Source organism: Anarrhichthys ocellatus, unplaced genomic scaffold, assembly GCF_004355925.1.
Source record: "Anarrhichthys ocellatus isolate YVR2014 unplaced genomic scaffold, GSC_Weel_1.0 scaffold3, whole genome shotgun sequence".
NCBI classification, from domain to species: Eukaryota; Metazoa; Chordata; class Actinopteri; order Perciformes; family Anarhichadidae; genus Anarrhichthys; species Anarrhichthys ocellatus.
In genome coordinates this window covers 14,982,687-15,003,695 of record NW_022280033.1, presented here as the reverse complement: position 1 = coordinate 15,003,695, position 21,009 = coordinate 14,982,687, and the positions used below count along the sequence as shown (strand labels likewise).

General features: G+C 45.0%; 2 protein-coding genes across 3 annotated transcripts in view; both read right to left on the bottom strand.

The window, feature by feature from the left end:
- Nucleotides 1-983: 983 nt before the first annotated feature.
- Nucleotides 984-7,122, bottom strand: npas4l (neuronal PAS domain protein 4 like). The gene is made up of 10 exons (XM_031871590.1): nt 6,359-7,122; nt 6,063-6,183; nt 4,964-5,127; nt 4,631-4,776; nt 4,435-4,534; nt 4,003-4,267; nt 3,809-3,918; nt 3,552-3,687; nt 2,175-3,442; nt 984-2,074 (listed from the first exon to the last, which is right to left on the bottom strand). The coding sequence occupies exons 2-10, from the start codon at nt 6,161-6,163 to the stop codon at nt 2,046-2,048; spliced, it is 2,319 nt and encodes a 772-aa protein (XP_031727450.1). The 5' UTR covers nt 6,164-6,183; nt 6,359-7,122; the 3' UTR covers nt 984-2,045.
- Nucleotides 7,123-9,071: 1,949 nt separating this feature from the next.
- The window catches only part of klhdc3 (kelch domain containing 3), a 36,856-nt gene continuing 24,918 nt past the window's right edge, over nt 9,072-21,009 (bottom strand). For both annotated transcript variants that reach the window (XM_031871612.1, XM_031871601.1), the window contains exons 9-11: nt 16,133-16,206; nt 14,855-14,933; nt 9,072-12,559 (exon numbers count right to left, since the gene is read on the bottom strand). In XM_031871612.1, coding sequence (XP_031727472.1) covers nt 12,493-12,559; nt 14,855-14,933; nt 16,133-16,206 — 220 coding nt within the window. In that variant the 3' untranslated portion in view covers nt 9,072-12,492. The remainder of the gene's footprint in view (nt 12,560-14,854; nt 14,934-16,132; nt 16,207-21,009) is intronic.

The window sequence follows — 21,009 nt, the reverse complement described above, 5'->3', positions numbered from 1 at the left end:
AGCTATCACTCCACCTAGTGGCTGTTTTAACCCACATGAGAAAAAACAAACAATGGGGGGCTCTGCATTGCACGCACTGCACCAGCAGCATGACTGTGAGCTTTGTGCACCACAAACGTGCACATGGTCCATCAGTCAACTCAGTCAATGCACTTCTTTGTCTAACTATTTATTTAGGCGTTGAGTCTGCACATTTGTCCCAAGGCGGAAATTGATTTCCCCTGTATACAGTTTATATGCTCTCATTGGTATGATTGGCCACAAGATGTAAAAATCAATGGAGCATTGAAGAGCTCAGTAGATGTTGAGCTGGGGCTGTTTAGCCATTTAGCCATCTAATCAGATGAAGAGAGAGAATATACAGTAGACCCATTTGTTATAAGGTTTACTACAAAAAGGTGTATTTTAAAGCTGCACTAATCAATATTTCTGTATTAACAATGGCTCAAGCTATTAAGCGTCATGTGAAAGGTGTTTCTCTCCTCAGCTCGACGGAGCTTTTTGGCATCTGTCAGTTACAGCCTGCAGCTAATTCCTAGTTCACACTACGCAACTTTACACTCGCTGACGGTTTTCAGAGCTCCACAACGACTTTCAAGACTTCCGGTTACAAGACAGCAAGTTGTGTAGCGTGAACAGTACAGCCATCTCTCGACCTTGAAAGTCGTGTAGTGTCAACTTGGCTTTATGTTTTCGAACAAAAGAAAACTCTCATAAACCCTACCGTCACTACCGTCTCAGCACCAAACACAGACACACAAAGTTGCTGGTGAATGCTATTGTTGCTGCGTATTGGCTTGGTGTGTTATAGGCACTGTTTGGCATAACAACCTTGTTAAGCCATAATACCATACATATGATGGTGTGTTTACTACTTGTTGTACTGCCCCCAAGTGGCTAAAAAAAAAATCTGTTAATCCAGGATTAAGCTTCATTTTGGTAAAAAAAAAAAAAAAAAGATACTACTCCAAATTGAATTTCATTCCAGCAGATATACCTACTGTATTGGCAATAATGGTGTCAAACTGAATGTGGTTTTGATTGCATTTAAGGTATGAATGGAGTCATAACAGGAGTCATGTACATTTTACACCTGCAGTGCTTTTGTGGAAGAAGAAACGCTGAATAACTTCATTTTATCAACATCACCCAATGTAGTTTTCATTTGATTTATTTACATTTCAAATGTCAAGTATAACGCAATAACATTGAACATTCAGTACCAGTACTATAAAGAAAACAAAAGTAGAATGGATAAAGTTAAGTTTAAGATTCACATTGTAGTAAAATATAAACATTTTTAAGACTATTAAGTGAGAGTGATGTTCAAAATAAATATAATTAATTCATAAAATTCAGACTTGGAATGCATTCACATGTACCACTGAGGTAGGTGTTGAACAATCATCATCTCGCTTGATTTATTTATTCATAACATCAAAGCATTAATGTCCCACTGAGAAACAGAAGAACAGTCTTATTATTTTTTGGCAAACTGATTAGTGTCTTCCCCTCATGTTTTTAAGGCACCTAAAACCAAACATTTCCAAATGGCTCTTGAATGATTTATGTGTTAAAGCTCATCCAGGTAGCTTTGGAATATCGGTAATATTCCTTTAAATTCAGCACGCCTTCTCATTTATAAAATCCTTGTGGCAATGGCATTGATAAAGTGCTCAATAGTAAACTGTGGTCACTCAGCATTAGAAGAAAAATATACCTCCATTTCAGTGTTGAAGTGATGTCAGACACGTTTTTGTTTTTTTTCTTTTAAAGTACCTTTTTCATAAAATATAAGACACAAGCAAAACATAAAACAGTCGACAGCAGTGTTGAGACATGAAGACAAAGCTGAAGTCTTGAAGAGCAAGTTATATACTTTAGTTGCTTTTCTACATTCAGAAAGAAGTCTTTTGAGGGAACGGCGTCTCAGCAACGATGTCCTCCAAATGTCTTTGCTCGCACTCGTCTTTGAATCCAGCGGAAGGAAGATTGCCCTGACAATATGTCATACAAGTGGTAGTACAGTAAGTCACAGACTTATTTCAGTACAGGTTTTCTTCTGCAAGTTCATCTGAAAGGAGACAGAGAACAATGTTAATGAAATGTAAACTACAGTGATCATACCAAAGGAGCATCATGAGATCAGTGGCTGTTGTTTTGGTGTAAACTACCTTGCTGAAGGCGACTCTGCATATAGTGGTTGAGTTGATGCAACCCAGTGTTTCGGTCATGGCGTCCCAACGGCAAACTGAAGGGATCCATGGCGGTGAACTGCTCCGCAGGCAGCGGGTCCTCTGCGATGGTCGGGGAGAGGCCGAGGGACTCCGGCTCCGACTGATGGGACCCACTCCTGCAGCGCAGCGAGCCCTGCTGGTAGCTGTACGCTGCAACGCCGGGGCACGACGTGCTGGCTTTCCTCGCGTCCAGGTCTTTCAGGATGCTGTCGAACACGCCGTCATCAAGCATCAGCTCGCGCTTCAGAGGAAGGGCTGAGGGGAGAGGAGGGTGATGGGGCCAGTCGCAGACTGAGGGCGGGGTGTTAGTGGTTGTGGGTCGGGACGCATTTTGAAACTGGTTGTGCGTGTGATACATGGCGAAGCTGCTGGCCAGGGAGGAGATCTGCTGAGCCAGAATACTGATCTCTGCCTGTTCCCTCTCGCTGTAGTGTGGCATCTCTAATGATGTAGGAGATTGGCTGGGGGTGAGGAGGCTGGAATATGCGGGCAACACGTGGTAGGGGACATGATGCACTTGGACGAGGCCGCCCCCTTGTGGCTGCTCGGGGAGGCTGAAGTCGTCGTGATGCAGAGCACAGTCCGCCGGGCTCTCGCACATGTCCGACACGGACGGGCAGTCTGGAACTAATCGAGTGTCGGCCGGACAAGCTTGGAAATCATAGGTCGGTGATGAGGAGGAGGAGGCTGGAGAGCGGGCGCCGAGCACGCCGAAGGCTGCCCGGTCAAATCTCTGTTCAGCGGCGGAAGCGAGGGAGCCGGAGGGTGATTGGTGACAGGTGAGCCCTGCCTCTGGGTAGGAGTAATAGGAGGGAGAGCACTCGGGGGAGGACAGCAGCTGATCTGTGTATCCATGCACATCCATCAAGAGGTCATGGCTGAGCTCCTCCTGCTGCAGAGTGGAGCTGGAGGAGGCTGGGCTGTACGGAGGGGTGAAGAGAGCAGGGCTGTCTCCCGAGGGAGCAGGTGAGCCATCGCCTTGGGAGGAGGCGCACGCCACATAGCATACGTCTTGCTCGGTCTCCCTCCTAGCTTTAGCACCTGGCTCCTCGCTTTGGCTGCTGGACGTCCTCTGTCTTTTAAAGCATTTAGTGTTGCTGTAGGTCAGAGTGTGAGGCGCCTGTTGAGCTGCACAATTTGCCAGAAGCGATGGCCCGAAGGCCTCGCTGCTGATTTTCTTCTGAAGAAATCGGGCCTCCATTTCACTGCAAGAGCAAAGCAAATGTATTACGACGACGTTCGCGACTTGAACAACATGGACTGGTGTCTTGCACTGTGGGCTCAGGTCTGCTGGAGAAGTGAAGTCCGTCATACCTGATGATGAAGTTGGTGCAGCTCACGCCCTGGCACTCGGACTCCTTGTTGGCTCGAATGTAGATCCAGGTCCACGACAGATCCTTGCACTGGAGTCTGAGCACCATCTCCACCTGGAAGCCCTCATCTGCCCGCACTGGACGGGACAGGGGAGAAACATCAGTGGTTATTGTCATGCAAACTTGAAAAGACTTTATGGAAATGAACAATGCAACCGGTGTTAAAACACGTTTTCCTGCAATAGACCGTACACTTACATAAACTTCTGTGAGAATCTGCACTCAAAGAAAGATCTTCAGGGTGGACAAGACTGTACCACGATCGACCGGTCATTTCTTCTGCCGAATACCCCAAAAAATATACAACGCTGAAAAGGAAAGAAAATGTTTGTCAGTGACCAGCAGGAGAACATTGTGGTTATATCGGTTTAAAGGGGGATCTGTGGATATACCTGTCCGACAGCTGAGTGAAGGTCATGTCGAGTCTGTGGACGCTGTCGAAGCTGTCACAGGAGTGGGAGCCGGAGCTCCGCAGGCGGTCGACCGTGGGGGTGCAGAGGGCCACAAACAGAGGCTGGCCGGTGGGACGGACTGAACAGGAGGACGACCACGACTCAGGGAACGACTGGAAGCTCCCTCTGACCGTCATGGAACAGCAGCTGCCGTGTTGCAGCTTGAAGGCCTTGGAGGTTTGCATACAACATATAAAGCTCCTCTCTGAGGAAACACACACAACGGATCAGTTCAGTCTTTCAGTAGTACGAGTAGGATGGCAAAACGTTGGATAAACTTTACTATGAATTATAATGAATTCATGGCACACAATGAAACAAGTGTTTCCTAGTTTTACATGCTACACGTGATGTTAAAGTCTTTAAAGTTACCTGATGGCGAGTTGTGTTCAATGTCCAGGTTTGATTTCACAATATCAATGTCAGAGCGTTCCACCAAGTCGTAGAAAGTGTCTCCTTGAAGCACATCCATCTGGAAAAATTCGATTTTTTTATTTCACAGTTGGATACAAAACATGAAAGCCCAACGTGACGCAAACTAAAACAGTAGCTGTCCAAATCGACTCACCATGGACAGGCCGAGATATTCATCTACATTCTCGGACACGTAGACCAGCCTCCCCTGTGCGGTGGTGACCAGGATGAAGCCGTGCAGGGCTTGAAGAAAGGCCTCGTATGGCAGAGAGCAGTGTGATCTGGCCCCAGCCGGGAGTCCTGAGGGAGGAACGAGTGAGGTGAGCCTTGGTTACACTCTACGCATCTCTGCAGGTTTCATCTTTGATGCGGTCCCTGCGGTGCCGCAAACTTAGTCACATTTAGTTTGACAGCGACGCAGGCAGCATGTAGATGAGAGGTTCAAAGATATGAAAGAATGACTGTTAACGGGAGTGTGAAGACTTACCCTGGAAGAGAACAGACTTCCTGATGTAGGCGCAGATGGCGGCCATGGAGTGCAGGTAGGAGAGGCGCTCCTGGTCCTCCTGGGTGATGGGCAACAGGGCGCGCATGTTCCTGATCTCGTGATTGATGTGGTCCCGCCGGGCTTTGGACGCTCCTTTGGTGGATCTGTGAGAGACCATGGTCACTGAGGTCAGGGGTTGGAAGATAACTGAGGAAACTAAATCTAGGGAGACAAAGTTTTGTCTGCAGCCACATTAAAAAAAAAAAAAAAAAAAATCTGTCTGAAGTAACCCTCCTCTTCGACGACAGTGTGGGAAAATAAAAAAAAGAAATCAAATGAAAGCAAAAAAGGAGTAATTGGCCTGAACTGATGGAGCCTCTTTTTGCCACAATTCAGCCCGGTGTCTCTTCCTCGAGGGTTCCTATGGAAACTGCTGATATGAGAGGCTGTCGTGTCTGCGGCAGACATGAGGGCTCTCGGTAGACTTTGTCTGTGTGATCAGGATCTGTCTGGGCCCATCCACAGAGAGCCTGGGGGTTTTTATAGCTGCCAGGGCTTCAGCGTGGGCGTCACACAAAGGGGAGGCTGGGCTACTGCTGCTCCCTTCATTGCCTTATAAAGTGGGTGTCCTCGGAGCCGGGAGCCCCACGTCACAAGGATACAGAGAGTGCCACAAGAGCAGAATTCTGTCAGTTTGTATCCCCGGCATCATAACAATAAAGATCCATTCAAATTATGTAATTGAGAGCATATGTTTGAGTTGTTTTTTTTTAGGGATACTCACACTAGAACTAGATTTTAAGCCTAATATTGAATATAACACAATTAAAGTTGACTCACTGTAAATTCCCACCAAAGCATCTTGAGAGAGGCTAAATTGTTTTTAAAAAAAATGCAGTACCAGCATTATTTGTTGCTGGATTAGTATATCACATACAGCACCAGGCTGCAGACGGGAGAAAACTGGATTAAGTGCTCCCCGCAGTGCGCGCGCTGCAGGCAGCAGCAGCAGAGTCGGGGTCTGAAATATTTTCTAAAAGGCCATGTGTTGATTCAGCCACTAGAGGACGTGGAGCCGAGAGGAAGAGGAGCCACTGACCTGAACCTCCTGCAGAAAGAGCTGCGGTGATCCTCGGGCACAAGATGAAAGGCGCACGGAGCGCTGACGTGACACTTGCAGGAGTTGCACCAAATAGTCATTTTGACGCCGATGAAGCCACCTAATGAAAGTAAAGCATACAGATTTACTCAGAGGGGGGGGTACAGGAAGTGTGAAGAACAAGTTGAGATGTTCCTTTAAAAAACACACAATGAGAGTAAAAACGGATGAAATAATGTTGAGCCAGGATACTGGCATCATTTGAGGAGAAACTATGTTGGTTAAAGATCTCGTACCTCTGCGGGTTCAGGTCTGGATGAAGAGTGTCGAGCCGTTCTGCCCGTCCCTCCTTTTATAGCTCCCCAAAAACCTGACACCTCTCAACCAACTCAGTCGGTGGGGAAGAAGGAAAAAAACAATAGGATAATGTTACTTGTTGTGACGCAATGACAAACGATGGAGGCGGGTTATAGTTAGTGAAGTGAGCCCTAAAAATAACCCGTTAGATCGGATGCAGGATCCCATTGGGCGACTTGAAGCGGTTAAGATGTGAGACGGCATTAATGAAGCAGAGACGCGAGCGCGTGCGCGTGTTTGTGCTATAAGTGTGATGTTTCACGTGCGTGTATAGCGAATAATTTCAACCGTCTGCAGGTGTTGGTCCGTAATGAGTGCGACTGTTGTGTTAATTAGATCATATGAAAATACTGACTTAATGGCCAATCAACAGCACCTGGCACCGACGCACAATGTTCTGCGCATTGATATGAATGGAGCGCTTCAAGGCTTGTGTGACTATTCATTATTAACGAATTCATTCTTACGTTATTAGCCAACAAACACACCCTAACACAGGGGGACTATTTCCCCGGCAGAGGGGTTGGTTGATTGAAAACAACCCTGCCTTTTTTTTTTTTCTTTTTTTTTTTTTAAAATGGTAGACATACTAAACCAGTTTCGACGCTTATAACTTATTTTAAAGATACTCCATTGCAGGTAAGAGCTCTGGAAGTAAAATCCTACTGCAAAAGTACAGTATTACCAGCTAAACGTACTTAAAGTATCAAAAGTGAAATCGGCATAAAAATGTTCCCCGTGATAAATGACATATATCAAAGTGCATTATTAACACTGATGCATCAATGTTGAAGGAGCTCGAGGACTTGACTGTAGTTTACCCCAGTGTTTCCAAACAGGGCCATGCCCCTCAAAGGAGTCGCAATATAAATCTGCGGGTCCTGAGATGATTAATGTGAGAGGTAAAAAGAAGATCTGTTTTAATTTTTGGATGTTTGGCTCATCTTTGATTTTTTTGGGGTGAAATATTACATAATATATTATATAATGTAGAAATGAAACAGTGTGAGAAGTTCAGAGAATAACTCAGACATGTGAAACATGGTATGGTTTACAAGGCCATATAATCTATACCTACTTAACACTTTTACTCTAAAATATGTCATATAACACACACACAAGTTTAACACATTTTAAATTGCATTGCCATCGTCATTCAAATCTCAGCAGAAAACCAGCCCGATGCATCATTGTTTAATTTCTCAACAGATTTGCGAGGCCGTCAGCTATGGCAGTCTGTATTCACAGGGCTTTAACTGCGTGTGTGTTAGTCACTCAATTAAACCCCTGTTGGAAGGAAATTAAGCTACAGGTCTGCAAGCGTGACTCACTGAGAGGCTCACACGAAATTAGTTTTCTAGCAGAGGAGTAGATTAAGGGCCGCACAAAGCATGAGCAAGGCACACTGCATCTTACAAAAGGATGCAACTCATCCTGCTGGAGGTTTTCATGAAAACTACAGAAGTAAATTGCCCCGTTTCTCAGGCTTGTTGCTTTCTCTTCCATCAGTTTACGTTCTCCAGCCACAGCTTCTATCCTCTGAGGGCTTGTGCTCCGTTAATGCCTCTTTTCTCAAATCCCCAATTTGGTGGCCGCAACAACGTTGGAGGCAGAGAACTAGAACTTGAGTGAGGGCATTGCACAGGGATGAGGGGGGGGAACAAGACAAAACAAATCACTCAGAACAAATCCTCAGTCTGATTCTCAAGGGCCATTGGGATCGTCTTGAGTCCTGAGGGGAAATTAGAGAGTCATTTGGCCGAGGGTCTCCCTGCATTAGCGCCTGCGTCGCTGGGCGAGCCAGGGCTCCGGGGCCAGACAAGGGGGACCCAGCGCAGCCCCGCTTCCTGTGTGCGGCGGGGCCAGGCGGGACAGGGTGTCTCTGCTGCCTCACTTTAAGCTGACCCTCCGTCTGTGGCCTGCACTTAACACCGCAGATAACGCTGGCTTTATAGCACGGGGCTGGTGACAGACGGGAACAAACTGCCAGGCGGCCACTGGCAGCAGAGGCCAAGATTGGAGCTGGGGGTTCAGGGTGAGACACTTTCTAATGATGGGGACCCCCCCCCCCCATCAAAAGCAGCCGCACACGTCCCATTAGGTAGTCTGACAGCCAGTGGCACCACGGCTTCAGAGTACCCACTGAAGTAGACGATGAGGGCTATCAGACAGGCTGGCTGGGGCAGATCCAGCTCTCTGGATGTCAGCGGGAAGCAGAATCTGGGGAACTGCAGGGTTCAAAGACCTGCTGACTATTAAGAGCCACATACAGTAGCTCCGAGAGGAGGCCGAAATCCAGAGATAAAGAGTAGGACATCAGAGCACATCTGGCTCGTTTAGGTCACATTCATTTAGGTCTTCCACTGACTGGACAACATGCACACCATTTAATAGTTTCTGGGGCCAAATCTGGCCCCTTGGCCTGCAGTTGTGTAGAGTCCATTTGCACAGGCAACATATTTTTTTGCCTTTCCAACCTCGACTGTGATACATCAGATTGCAAACGACAGCGACACTGACTCACATGTTGAGTTCCGATCAAACCCATACAGCTCCAGAAATCATCATTAAGATAAACAACTTCTGCCAACAGAGTAAGTAAAGAAACTGAATGAAGAACACATAAAAAAATGGATACACACATTGAACAAGTCAAATTGTCTCAGATTTATTATTGATACAGTAATAAAGCATATTGCACAGGAAGTCCTGACCAACCTTGACAGTCCCCTCTGAAAACGGTGACAAATATAAAATAAAAACAATAAGCATAGGGAGCCTGCACAGTTGTAAAACGAATCCAAATACACTCCATACTTTGTTCTCTTTTTTTTCTCCACGCATTCTTTGTTTATGAATTATTACAACCAGATACTATGAGCCCTAAATACAGAACACACTTCTCAGCATGAAATCAGTTTGGTCACGTACTTCTGTCTGCTCGCCAAATAATGACTGCTCACACAATAACTTTATGAGTGTGCGCTCTAATTTAATGATGCCCTTCCGTTGACAGAAGTAGGGGTTTTTTTCTTCTAGGTTGGCAAATACTGTCACCCTGCCGAGTTACTGTTTGCTGAAGCCTCCTCACAAAGTCAAATGAGAAATAACGGCAGTTTAAAATCACTGCAATTTAAAACGCAACGGCAATATGTCTAAGGCTAAATCCCCTCGTCATCAACAGCCTTACTTGAGTGACCATCACTGAGGAGATTTGTTGTGCAGGTATTGTATTTTTGACCATAGTGTCCAGTCATCATTGCCACTTACTTAATATTTACTTCGTCACATTCCTGAAATGCTCTCGACTGTAAATACCATCACCGATAATCTTCACACGCAACAAGGACCAAATAAAAATGACTTCCACGCCACACATTAGAAGAAAGAAAAAAAAAAAAAATGTGTTTGCCGATGGCCATTAAAGAGCTTGATTTGTTCACCACTATTTATTGTATTTTCGTGAACACACGATTAGCTCTCCTGTGGTTTCACTGCACTAGCGGATGTGTCGTCTGAGTAACCGGGGTACTGAGGGGTATCGAGGTGTGCGATACGTCCACGCTTGTGTACAGGGCACGAGTCGCATTGGCACCGCCGGTCTAGAAACAAAATGCAGACTTGTTTTCGGGCAGACGAACGTCTCAAACTCTGGAACACTACGTAGGCAAAAAGCAGCATCGGCATGGCTCCTCTCTGTAAGGCCCGTCATGCCACGGTTTGGCTTTAGTGCAGTTATTTGGTGACTTCGACCTGCGTTTAAGATTGTTTACACTGCTTCACATGAAACACACAGATTTGTAAACATTTACCATGTAGGTCAGTGTTATCCAGTCCTGATGTTTGGGACCCGGAGACCTGCGGGGTTTCATTTCTAGCCAGCTAATCAGAGCCCGATACAGATTCAATTCTGAGTATTCGGCCGGACAGAAAACGCGGCCCCAGAGACCAGACTGAACAGCATCGATGCAGCTCACAAGTGGGTGGTGTAACAGTTCCTATTCACATCAAAACAAATAGGCAATATAAATAAAACTCCTTTTGCCCGTGTATTCATCCTCACCAAGTCATTCATTTCAATGTCATGCCCTATTACTTATTATTATTACTTATAACATTCAAAGGATACGTTTGGTGATACTCTGTATTTTTCTAAATCCCTTAAAAAGACCAATTGATCCAGCAAGTTTCGTCTGTGTTTTCAAAGCCTGAGACATCTCCCTCCACACACTTCAACTGTTGCCCTAAAACATATAAATGAGCCACAGCATTGGACCGGGAGACACGTTTCTTCATAATGAACATGGCCACTTTAGTTTGCTTTGAGTCGATCCTAAATACACCGTCCTGCTGCGGTACCTCGACTGAAAATACGTCCTCAACAAAATGCTGTATTCACTCCTGTAAATGTGAACATTTGTTTTAGGGAAATGAATGAACCGTTCCGTTGAGTATGAACACATAAGAGCCACGGACGGAGGTTCAGAAATGTTGAGACATTGTAGGTCTGTTTATGGGATTTGTTGACTTCCTCAAAACTATAGAATATCACCAACCTTATCATTTAACTAAAGTAAGTGGAGATAAAAGCTTTTTTTTTTTTTTTTTTTTTAAAAAGACCGCCACCTCCACCACTACTGTGTTTCCAAAGTTTTGTTCTAAAATGTGAGCTTAGAATAAAAACACACACCCTGAATAAACATCCCCAATTTGAGCTCTCCCAAGTCACTTTCCAGCTGTGTGGCGAGTGTGTATTCTAATAACAGCCCTTTATAACATCTGCTCAGGTTTAGCTTTGCTCGCACTCGAACACACACACACACACACACACACACACACACACACACACACACACACACACACACACACACACACACACACACTTTCCTGTTATTTTCACCGCACCGCGAAGGAGGGGGGTCACGAGGAGAGTCTGATCGCTGCAGGATTGTCTGTAAGAGGAACAACTACATGGTGCATATTAGTGACCATCTCTGGAGCAGGGGGGTGGGGGGACAGGGTCATGTGTAGACGGGACCACGTGCTCACACACATACACAGTATATATCCGCATCATGATTCCCCTCTACGTTTGGCACTGAAAAAAACAAAACTGCGAGGTAAAGGGGCAGGCGAGTCGCACTCTTCCGGCGACGCTACGACATTCCTTGGAAGAATACGACAGACGACCGCAAATACGGATGAAAAAAGGCTTCTTTTTTTTCGGGGGGGGATGTCTAATGTATGGGGAAAGTCTTACCAAAGACTCAATGACACACGCTATTGAGGGAGGTAGATGAACTTGATTGTTTTACAAGGCAGACAAACGGCTCATTTCAGTCGCTCTGCAAATCATCTTTGAGACGCTTGAGAGCAGGAGGTTGTGATGAAGTCGGGTAAAAGGTGAGCATTGAAAGTCAGTCAAACAGAACCTTTCACAAGCGTAACACTACATACCCCAATACTCACGCTCCTTTGCATTTAACACCAAAGTAATAAGTTAGCCACGTTCCTCTCCACATTGCTTGATTTTCTGCAAATGGCCGTGCTAGTTTCCCATGGCTTCATGACCACGCTGGAGCTGCAAGACACACAAACTCGTGATTATCTCAGTCTCTTAAGAGCAAGAACACAGCGTTCACATTTGTCTTTTAGGGGAGATCGGCACGACATCCTCAACAAAGAGTTCACTTCTCAAGACCTTTGGCTGAAGTCCTTGTCTCTTCCTGTGCGTATGATTAGAAGTCTATGATTATCATAGGCTGATTGGATTTCTAGAGAGGCTAGAAAGAAGACAAAAAGGTGACCGGGTGTTAACAGTTTGTCACACATAACCAGCGTTACAATATCCGTAGGCGCGAGAGCGCTCACGGCGTCCGAGGAAGTCGCGAGCTGGATATTTTGGTCGTCAACGAGTATTCACTTGAAGCGAACGTGGAAAACAAAATCCCGTACAGGTCCAACCTCTACAAAAACAGAAACAGTCCGTCGGAGCTCAGCTGAGTAGAAAGATAAAAGCTCGGTGTCCTGAAACAGAGCGAGCCGTCCTGGTTCTGCGTCACATTCAGCGGGGTCAGCCGTGGGAGGAGAAGATGGGCCTGCTGATGTTGCTGTTGGTGGTCATGGCTGCCAGTTCCCACCTAGAGCGAACAACAGCAAAGAATCAGAGGCAAGCATCTTATGTTACCTTCAGATATTAGGTCCAGAACAAAGAAAAACACAATACACTGTTGCCTATTAAGTCTGCTTTGTGTTCGCAATTATTAGTCCAGACTGTGGAGACAAAGAACAGGGATTTTGAACTGTTAGGATAGTTAGTGTGAGCTTCATTTTTTATTGGGGAACTGCTCAGATAGATGAGGTAGGACTCCGATTTCAGTCCTTTTCACTCTCTGATTTTTTATTGTTTGAAATGGCCAAGATGCTAAAAATCTACAAGAATGACAGTCAATCAAGCAACTGTGTGACATTTGCTCGCACCCTCTTACACCCCCCCCCCCGTAGGACTGAAGGGCTACGATGTGGACGAGGATGAGGGAAGGCCACGCTGTAACACGAGAACCAGGAGCAGGGCCTGACAACAGGGTCTAGTGCTGACCTGCTGACAGGTCAGAGGTTGAGCTCCAGATTGTTATCACTGGCTCTGGTTTCACACTCACTCCCTCTCAATCGCTTTGTTCGTGTTTTTTGTGGTGCGCGTGTGTGTTTAAGAGGGGAGGTTGGCATTGGGAGCTGGAGATGCCAGCGAGGGGCAACGGGAGTTAACCAAAGTCTTGTGACCCCGCCGAAAAAAGCCACTCCGGGTTAGAAACACAACTGCAAAGTGGGGAGTGTGCAAGGTGGCAGTGACGGGGCGAGAAAAATGAGACGCTAAGAGGAGTAATTAGTATCAAGTTCCAGGGGGTCCATGTGTTAAAAAAAATAAAATAAAAAATATCACATTGGTGCAACTCCTCCACTTCAGATGTAGCTGCCTAGTGAGGATTCATTGAGGTTATTTGATAAATGGTTATATGCTTGAAATGGGTGAATATTATCCTCCATTATGTTCCATATTAGTGGTTAAAATAAAGGAGGTTGGCAGACAGTTATTGCTGAAAACACACTTTGTATTTTGCCTTTATTTAAAATCGAGCTGTAACACAGTTAATACAGGTTCCCTACCCTGTGATTACATCGTCACAACGCTCAAACTTTTGAGTCTCTCTTGCAAGTGTCAAAATTATTTGCAAGCTGAGAGGGTAAAATTATCCATTATTAAATTATTATATCATTATGTTTCTTTAGGCAGCAATGTTTTCCTTATACTTATGCTGCACCTACAGGACTGGGTCTTTACAAATCATTTTGTAAAGATCATTTCATACCTGCTAGCCACAGAGTAGGCTGTTTTATAAATAAAATCAGGCAAAAATTTTATTTATTTTGAAGTCATATCTCAGATCTCCATGTTTATCACGACCTTAGAATCAGGGACTGGCCTTCTGGCTTACCGAGCCTTGTCCCGCTGTGCCGACGTGCGTTTTGGACAGTAACAACTGACCCAATGAACAAGTAGATAGGCCAAATGTTTTTCCTTAATCGATGGGCTCAATCCCATATTTAAACCTCTCCCCGTTTGGGCTGAGTGCCTTCATTAAACAGCGTATCTGGAGGTGCAGAGAAACTGCGGGCCAAAGGGGCCCATGCAGGCCCTTTAGTTGGTCTGGGTGTCCGAGGCTACAGCCCAGAATGTTCTCGGAACAGCCCCCGACTTCAGACCCTTTTAGTGACTTACTGCTGAGAGTTAAGAGCGTCAGCGGCTCCTCTGGAAGCGTCTCTCTCTCCTCTCTTGCTGCACACAGGCAGGAGAGAGTTACTGTGGTTCCATGCACTGGCATAAGAAGGTCATTTTGTCGTCATGTAAGCCTCCATGAAGCCCGACAAAAAGGTTAATAAAACACAATCTTTTGGGGATTTTTCCAAAAGAAAAGGAAGTAGTAGAAACTTTTTTCCAAGCTGTAATATTACGATAATACATTGGTAATTTAATGAGAATAAAGCCATAATGGTTCAAGAAACAGTCTGCTGTAAGAAATAATGGTAATTTGTTAATTTATGATATTTATTAATGACTATTCCGGACTGCAGTGCATCGTTGAAGCATATAATTTTGGTTCTATATATTTGGGGGCTATTAGTGCTATTAGTCGTAGGATGATGCAATTACATAAACAAGTTGAATGTAGGGATTTGAAGTAAAGTCAGACAAAAGCCCGAGTAAAATGTACCACTGGTTGAATGAAGGATAATGAGCCGTAATTTGCCTCTTTGAAAAACAGCCTCATTATTGAGAGGGACAGAGTGGCGGCAACAATGACAAACCGCATGATCAACAATATGCCGATGCTACGAGCGAACAGCGCTAATGTTTGAGAAGAGGATGCTGGTCTGACCTGATATCATGTGGGAGTCCTGACTGCTCCAGACTGTATTGAATAACAGCCATTTTGCATAACGTCTTCAAATTAGGGCCTGAAAAGAAGAGTGTAATGAGTCACAGGTGTGTTTCTCCCAAAGCACAGAAAAGCAGCTGAAACAAACAGTGTTCAGTGTGAAATCACTCTTAGTGCACAAATCATCTTATTACAAACGTCCGCTCAATTATGGTCCCCGTCATGGCTGCTCCACCATATGTCCAGTGATAAACAGTGTGCAGGCACACGCGACTGGCACGTAGAAGTGTGTGCCACAGGGGATGCCGCCGAGTACTGCCAGTCCCATACGGGTCTCTGTGTCCCTGTGGAAACCCACCTACACACGCTGGGACCTGACAGCATTGCAGGCTACCCCAGTGCAGGGAGGAAATGGCCATATTTGGTGGCGCAAGAGACGGAAGTATTCCGTGTGATAGCACGAAGCAGGGCCAAGGCCAGGCATACTAGGCCAGGTGAGAGATGAAGCAGTGGTGGAAGGAAGGTATTGGTTCTATTAAATGTGCTTTTTTTAACATTATTTAAAAAGGTGGCGGAAAATTAGAGATGCACCGATTGCAAATTTCTTGGTTGATTTACGATTCTTTTTAAAGTCTGACGTGCCAATTAAGATTTTATTTATTTTTAACTACATTTGATAGCAAGACTTTTTTTTTTTTTTTTTAAACCACCATCCTGTAAAATAATTTCAACCGTCCTAAAGTCAGTGTAAACTGTGAAAAAATATCTAAAATGTTATCTTTTTACTTTGTTATTATCATCTATATTGCTACAACAATACAACTGTATGTATTCAAGTTTCTCGCCAAAAACTACATTTTACAAGATGACATTTGAACACATTTAGATCCGTTAGAAGCAGGACTATGCTACGGAGAGACTCAGCAGACAGTGAGGAGTGGGGGAATGAATGACAAGATTAAAAAAAGTGTCTGATTAAGTTAGTTGTTCCAAACGTTTTGAGGTTGTTCCTCGAAGCCTTACGTCGGACTTGCAGTTGTGACAAAGTGTGTGTGGCTGTGCCGACATAGAACTATCAATGTGACCGGCAAAAAAGCAGAAACAGATCGGCCGGTCACGGTTTCGAGCGGTGCATCTCTGCTGAAAAGACTTCCGTATTTACAATGGCAACCTGGGGTCGTGTGGGTATTTATGAATCTAACTAAATATCAGCATCTGGAATATTACACACCTTCTTAAGCTAACAAGTGAGACATGGATAATACCAAGAATACTTACTGAAGTCTAAGATATACAGGTCTGAATGATCCATGAGGTTAAATTCGTCACCCATTCCTTGCTCTGGACAGGGGCTGTAAAGAGAATGAAAAAAAGGTTGTTGTTTTTAAACTTGCAAGTGGTCAAAGCTTCAAACCTCTCCAGGAGGACAACAATAACTCCTTAAACTTCCTGTCTGTTATCACGAGCATGAGCCCCACAGATTGCCAAGGTTGTATTTCCTACTCAACTGTTGAAGGGGCCAACTTTATTGTTTCTTCCCTCAAGTCATTCCTAGAATTCCCAACAATTACTTACCAACAGACCCCCAGTTATTTAGCTTGTCATCCACCCTCTTGCCATCTTTCTTTCATCACTAGGGGTCATAATCAGGGAGCCACCGATTAATCCCAGTGCTGTTAACACAGCGCTCTGCTCTTTTTTTTTTTTTTTTTTTTTTTTTTAAATCATGGGCTGGCATGATTTAAGCCCACAGGAAGTGTCTCACTGCAGTGAGACGGCAGGCTGGCCCATGCTGATAATCTCCCAGACCTGTAAAGCCGTTGATATCACTGCACATCTGTTTCCTGCCACGGCTAAACACACACACACACACACACACCTGTGACACACCTGGTGCACCATGGCTAAGAAAGCTGAGTGGTTTTACAACTCTCTTCAGTCAACGCTTTGGCATCAATCAATTCAAATACAAAACATGGCAACTTGGAAGGATACCGTAGAAAAGCACAACGCAAAGTAACAGCCTGTGGGAGTCCAGCTAACATCTTAAGGAAGATTTATTCCCACAGGCAGAAAGTATATTCCTGTAAATGTACTAGACGCACATCATTGCTTTGTATCCACAGCGCACCAGGAGACCTGTTCAGATTAGTGGATAGAAACAGCACTTCACAATTTACACTACCCAGAGGACAGCTTCAGCCAGACAGGTGCATTCTGCAAGCAGTTTAGAGTCTATTAATATCCATCATGGAGAATAACTGAGGGATTTGGTTGCCAGGTTTGGTCCTTAAGAACAGCTTTGAAAGATGCTTTCTGCTACGCATGGACCGGCCAGTGACTAGCATGTGTCCAAACAAAGACCGTAGGACACCATTACAGTGCTGTTGGAGCAGAAACCGCTTGTTTTAAATTGCTTTGGATTACATGTATTATACCTCCCTTTTCCCTCAGTCTCTTTCTCTCTTTCACTTGCATTCTCGACCCACACCAGCGTCTCGCTGAACAGAAGATCTGTCGTCTCTCCTCCGCCCATCAATCTCTACTCCTCTTTCCCGCCGTCCTCTCCGTTGCGTCTCCCTTCGCTGCGTGTTCAGGATGTTGTAAGGGTTTTACGTTGCTAATCTTCCCTAAACAAACACTGTAGTGGCTTAAAGCAGCCAGGAGAGGTGCGGAGCACGAGCGCAGTCGTCCCAGGGGGCCAGCTGGGGAAGTCATTACGCCACCCTGCCCCCCCAGGAGGTGATCCACCGGGGCTCGCAGCATGGGCCTTTATCAGAATACCCTCAACCACCCAAATGTCCCCCGTTATAAATTAGACTGTCCACTCCTGGACCTGTTCAGTACCGACTGTAACATCACTGGGGTGATTACAATGGTAGTTTTCAATCAAATCAAAAGAATGAACACTAATAGGGACTTAGTTACGAAAAGCTGCAGCTGTACGACTACTGCTGGAATTGAGATTGCTACAAATGCCACATATGTATCAACCTTAAATAAACAATAAAACAATCACAGGAAAACATCTTATAAAACCTGTGGGGACAATGGTCAGAGACTTTCATGGTGGCATTGGACCGTGGTCACAAATTGTTATCTTGTATGAATTTGGTTTTATATCTTGACCTCATACTGATTATTCCACTACCTATGCTCATAACTGCATAATATGTTTATTGGTTGCTTTGGAGCAATCTGTCTCCATAACGGAGGTAACGAAAAGTAGCGTCTCTATCTAAAGAGCACACTGCAGTAGCCGGCAACTACTGTGCAGGCACACATGGAGAGAGGGTACGAGGCTCGGATGCTGACGCGTGAAAGGGTGCAGATAAGAGGGCAACATGAAAGATGAAGATTGCATCCCCCGGTACAAGGCTCTCTCTCTCTCTCGCATGCTCATGGATAACATCGGCCTGGGTGTGAAATTTAGCAGAACATTAGGGAATGGTAATGCTTTATTGGTCGCCACAAAAGAGGAAGAGCCTGAAGGGGATCGTAGAGGAAAGGAAGAGCAGGGGTGCTAAGAGGTGTCCGATGGACTTGGCAGCAGTTGGAAGCGGGAAAGTCACAGTGTGCGACTTTATGTGGCCTCCTGGTGTTTGATGGGTCTCTTTGTTACTCGATCAGCAAAGTATCGCTGTGTGTGAAAGCGCTCCTCCCCCTACGGCAGCGGTGGTTCCCAGTCTGAATGAGGCCCGAGTGATGCCGCTCCCCCACTAAAAAAAACACCGGTTTGCTATTTCAAACAACACTCAATGAGGGCGTCTAATCACCCAATAGCCAGTCCTCTCTAGCAGTGCACTGCCTGCCTCATTATATCCAAAGCTAGGTCTGAAAGCTGAAGAAGAAAGAGATACAATCCTAAAACTAATGAGGGGGCGACGAAGAGCCTGGAAACTCCAAATGGTCTCAAGTGTCCAAGAATGTAATGGCCTACAAATTCTGTAAAAAAGGACTTTCAGAGACAACAACAGTGCAAATTGAGTGACAAGAAAACGACCGAGCTTTGGAGAAAACTCCATCAGCAACACAAACACAGATGTAAACAACCTGTCTGGAAGCCGTCCCGTGGTAGGCATGTTTTCAGTGGCTTCATTGACCATATCCTCATTCTTGGAGTGATATGATCTGCATCCTTTTCCTTTCTCCGCTTCCTATTGAACTTTGGTCCTTCAGAACCTTGCAGCTCACAGGAAACTCATTGCGCACTACAACTTCCTGCAGAGCACCTTATCAGGATGGCCAGATGCAAAATCGAATTATTTCAGTGAAACTTTGCTATCGAGTGAAAGCAACGGGGGAAACAGCAGTGATAGTATGGCCAACAACAACAAAAAAATAGACAGCAATTTTTAAATGACTTCCACATTAGTGGGCGACATTATTTAAATAGAAGATTGTGACAAGACTGTTCTAGTGGTCTTGAATGTTGTAGGAGGAAAACACTCTAGCTGCACGCATAATGACACAGAGCCAAGCAACTGTTACAAACTATTAAGTGATTTACTGCTCGTAGTCACAATTATTTGTAGCATGAATTATTTTGCCTACAGGATCCGGAGGTGGGACCAATAGACCTGGTTATCACCAATCAATAGATTCCCGTCCATTTCTTTCGCCCTAATCTCGACTGTGTCCCCTCGTCTTACCGAGCTATCTGTGCCCCCTCCTGGGCAGTGGCTGGACAGTGGATTAAGACCTGTAGTTGCCCAGACATAAGCCCCATGCAGAGGGTGAGACACAAACTACTGCTGGCTCCCAGAGAGAGAGAGAGAGAGAGAGAGAGAGAGAGAGAGAGAGAGAGAGACGCCTGGCTTCAGATTAGACAAAGGAGATGCCAAGCCGCTAGCAAAGAATGCATCTCAAATTGCAGCCCCTGTGGACAAAATGCAGTTGGACTTGGCGGTGGTACTGGAGAGGAGAAACTGCTCCTGCAAATCTCAAGCAGACACAAATGTAGTTCCCTTTTATCAGGCCTGTAGACATGAGGAAGAGTACATTAATTAGTGTCTCGGGACCTTGAACACAGCTGGTTAATGTACGGGGGGGAAAGCCTAAAGGGGTTGTCAAATGTTCCTCTGTAGCTGGCAGATTCATTTTAGAGAATAAGTTACTTCCTGTCGAGCCCCAATCTTCACCTGCAGCTGAAGAGTAGCGTCAAGGTCAGCCAGATAAGAGACGCTCACAATAAAAAATACTGACGACCATTCAGCGGCTACAGACCATAGTTTTACTATTCCAACCTTTGTGTGTATTGCACACTGCAGATGTTTTACATCTCAACCACACTGTAGTATATTCCTTTGTACATTATTATTCAGGTATTTATTCATTACTTTATACATTACGTATTTAGAGCCAATACAAGCAAACAAAAGTGCAATATCTCAACTATCTTACTGCTTTTTAGTAACAGCAAATACATTTTTTCTTTTGTACTATATTTTGAACGGTTTGATATGTGTGAATGCACCGCCAGGATTGCTATTTCATTTTGTTGTACTAATAAAGGAATTTGATTGTATTTTGTCAGAGCAGCTCATTAGTGAACTGTAGCAGGGCCAGTGATTATCTCCTCATGTCCTGCTCTTTTATGGCTACAAGTGTTTCCTGTCATGTTGGTTGGATCGTTCTCTGTCACCAACAAAAGCCTTCTAGTGTTTCAGAAAAGTCTATTTCTCTCCCAAGAAAGGGTTGTTTAAACATGACTTGCCAACTGTGAATGAATATCCTACTATTCTGGTCTGCTTGTCAATTTTTTAAATCTTTTATCTCCATAGCGTGGCATTGTTCCACAGAGGGTTTGTGATGACAGTAGTAAACCCCGAGGTAAACTACCACTATTTAGACATGTGAATTGATGTGGACAACAGCATCACAAAGCGTCGCCTATGCAGCCTGTTTATTTGAGCTGCTGTGCAACACTCAACTGTGGCACCTTAATGTATACAGCCTGTTAGTGGGTTGAAGAGGGTTAAGATGCACATGAAATGCTATCATGAGCTTGTCTTTGAAGAGTAAATCACGGAGTTGCTGGGCTGCCCCGAGGTCCTGTCCCGACACGCGCGGGATGCCCCGTATCCTGCTGGGGTCACCTCCACTGTTTGACAGGTTTTATCTCGGGCCTACGAAGCGCGCACGCACACACACAC

Coding starts and splice junctions, on each gene's coding strand:
- npas4l (XM_031871590.1), bottom strand. CDS start 6,163: ATGACTATTTGGTGCAACTCCTGCAAGTGTCACGTCAGCGCTCCGTGC. Junction 4,535..4,630: donor AATATCTCGGCCTGTCCATG/GTGAGTCGATTT, acceptor GAATTTTTCCAG/ATGGATGTGCTTCAAGGAGA. Junction 3,443..3,551: donor TGCACCAACTTCATCATCAG/GTATGACGGACT, acceptor TTGCTCTTGCAG/TGAAATGGAGGCCCGATTTC.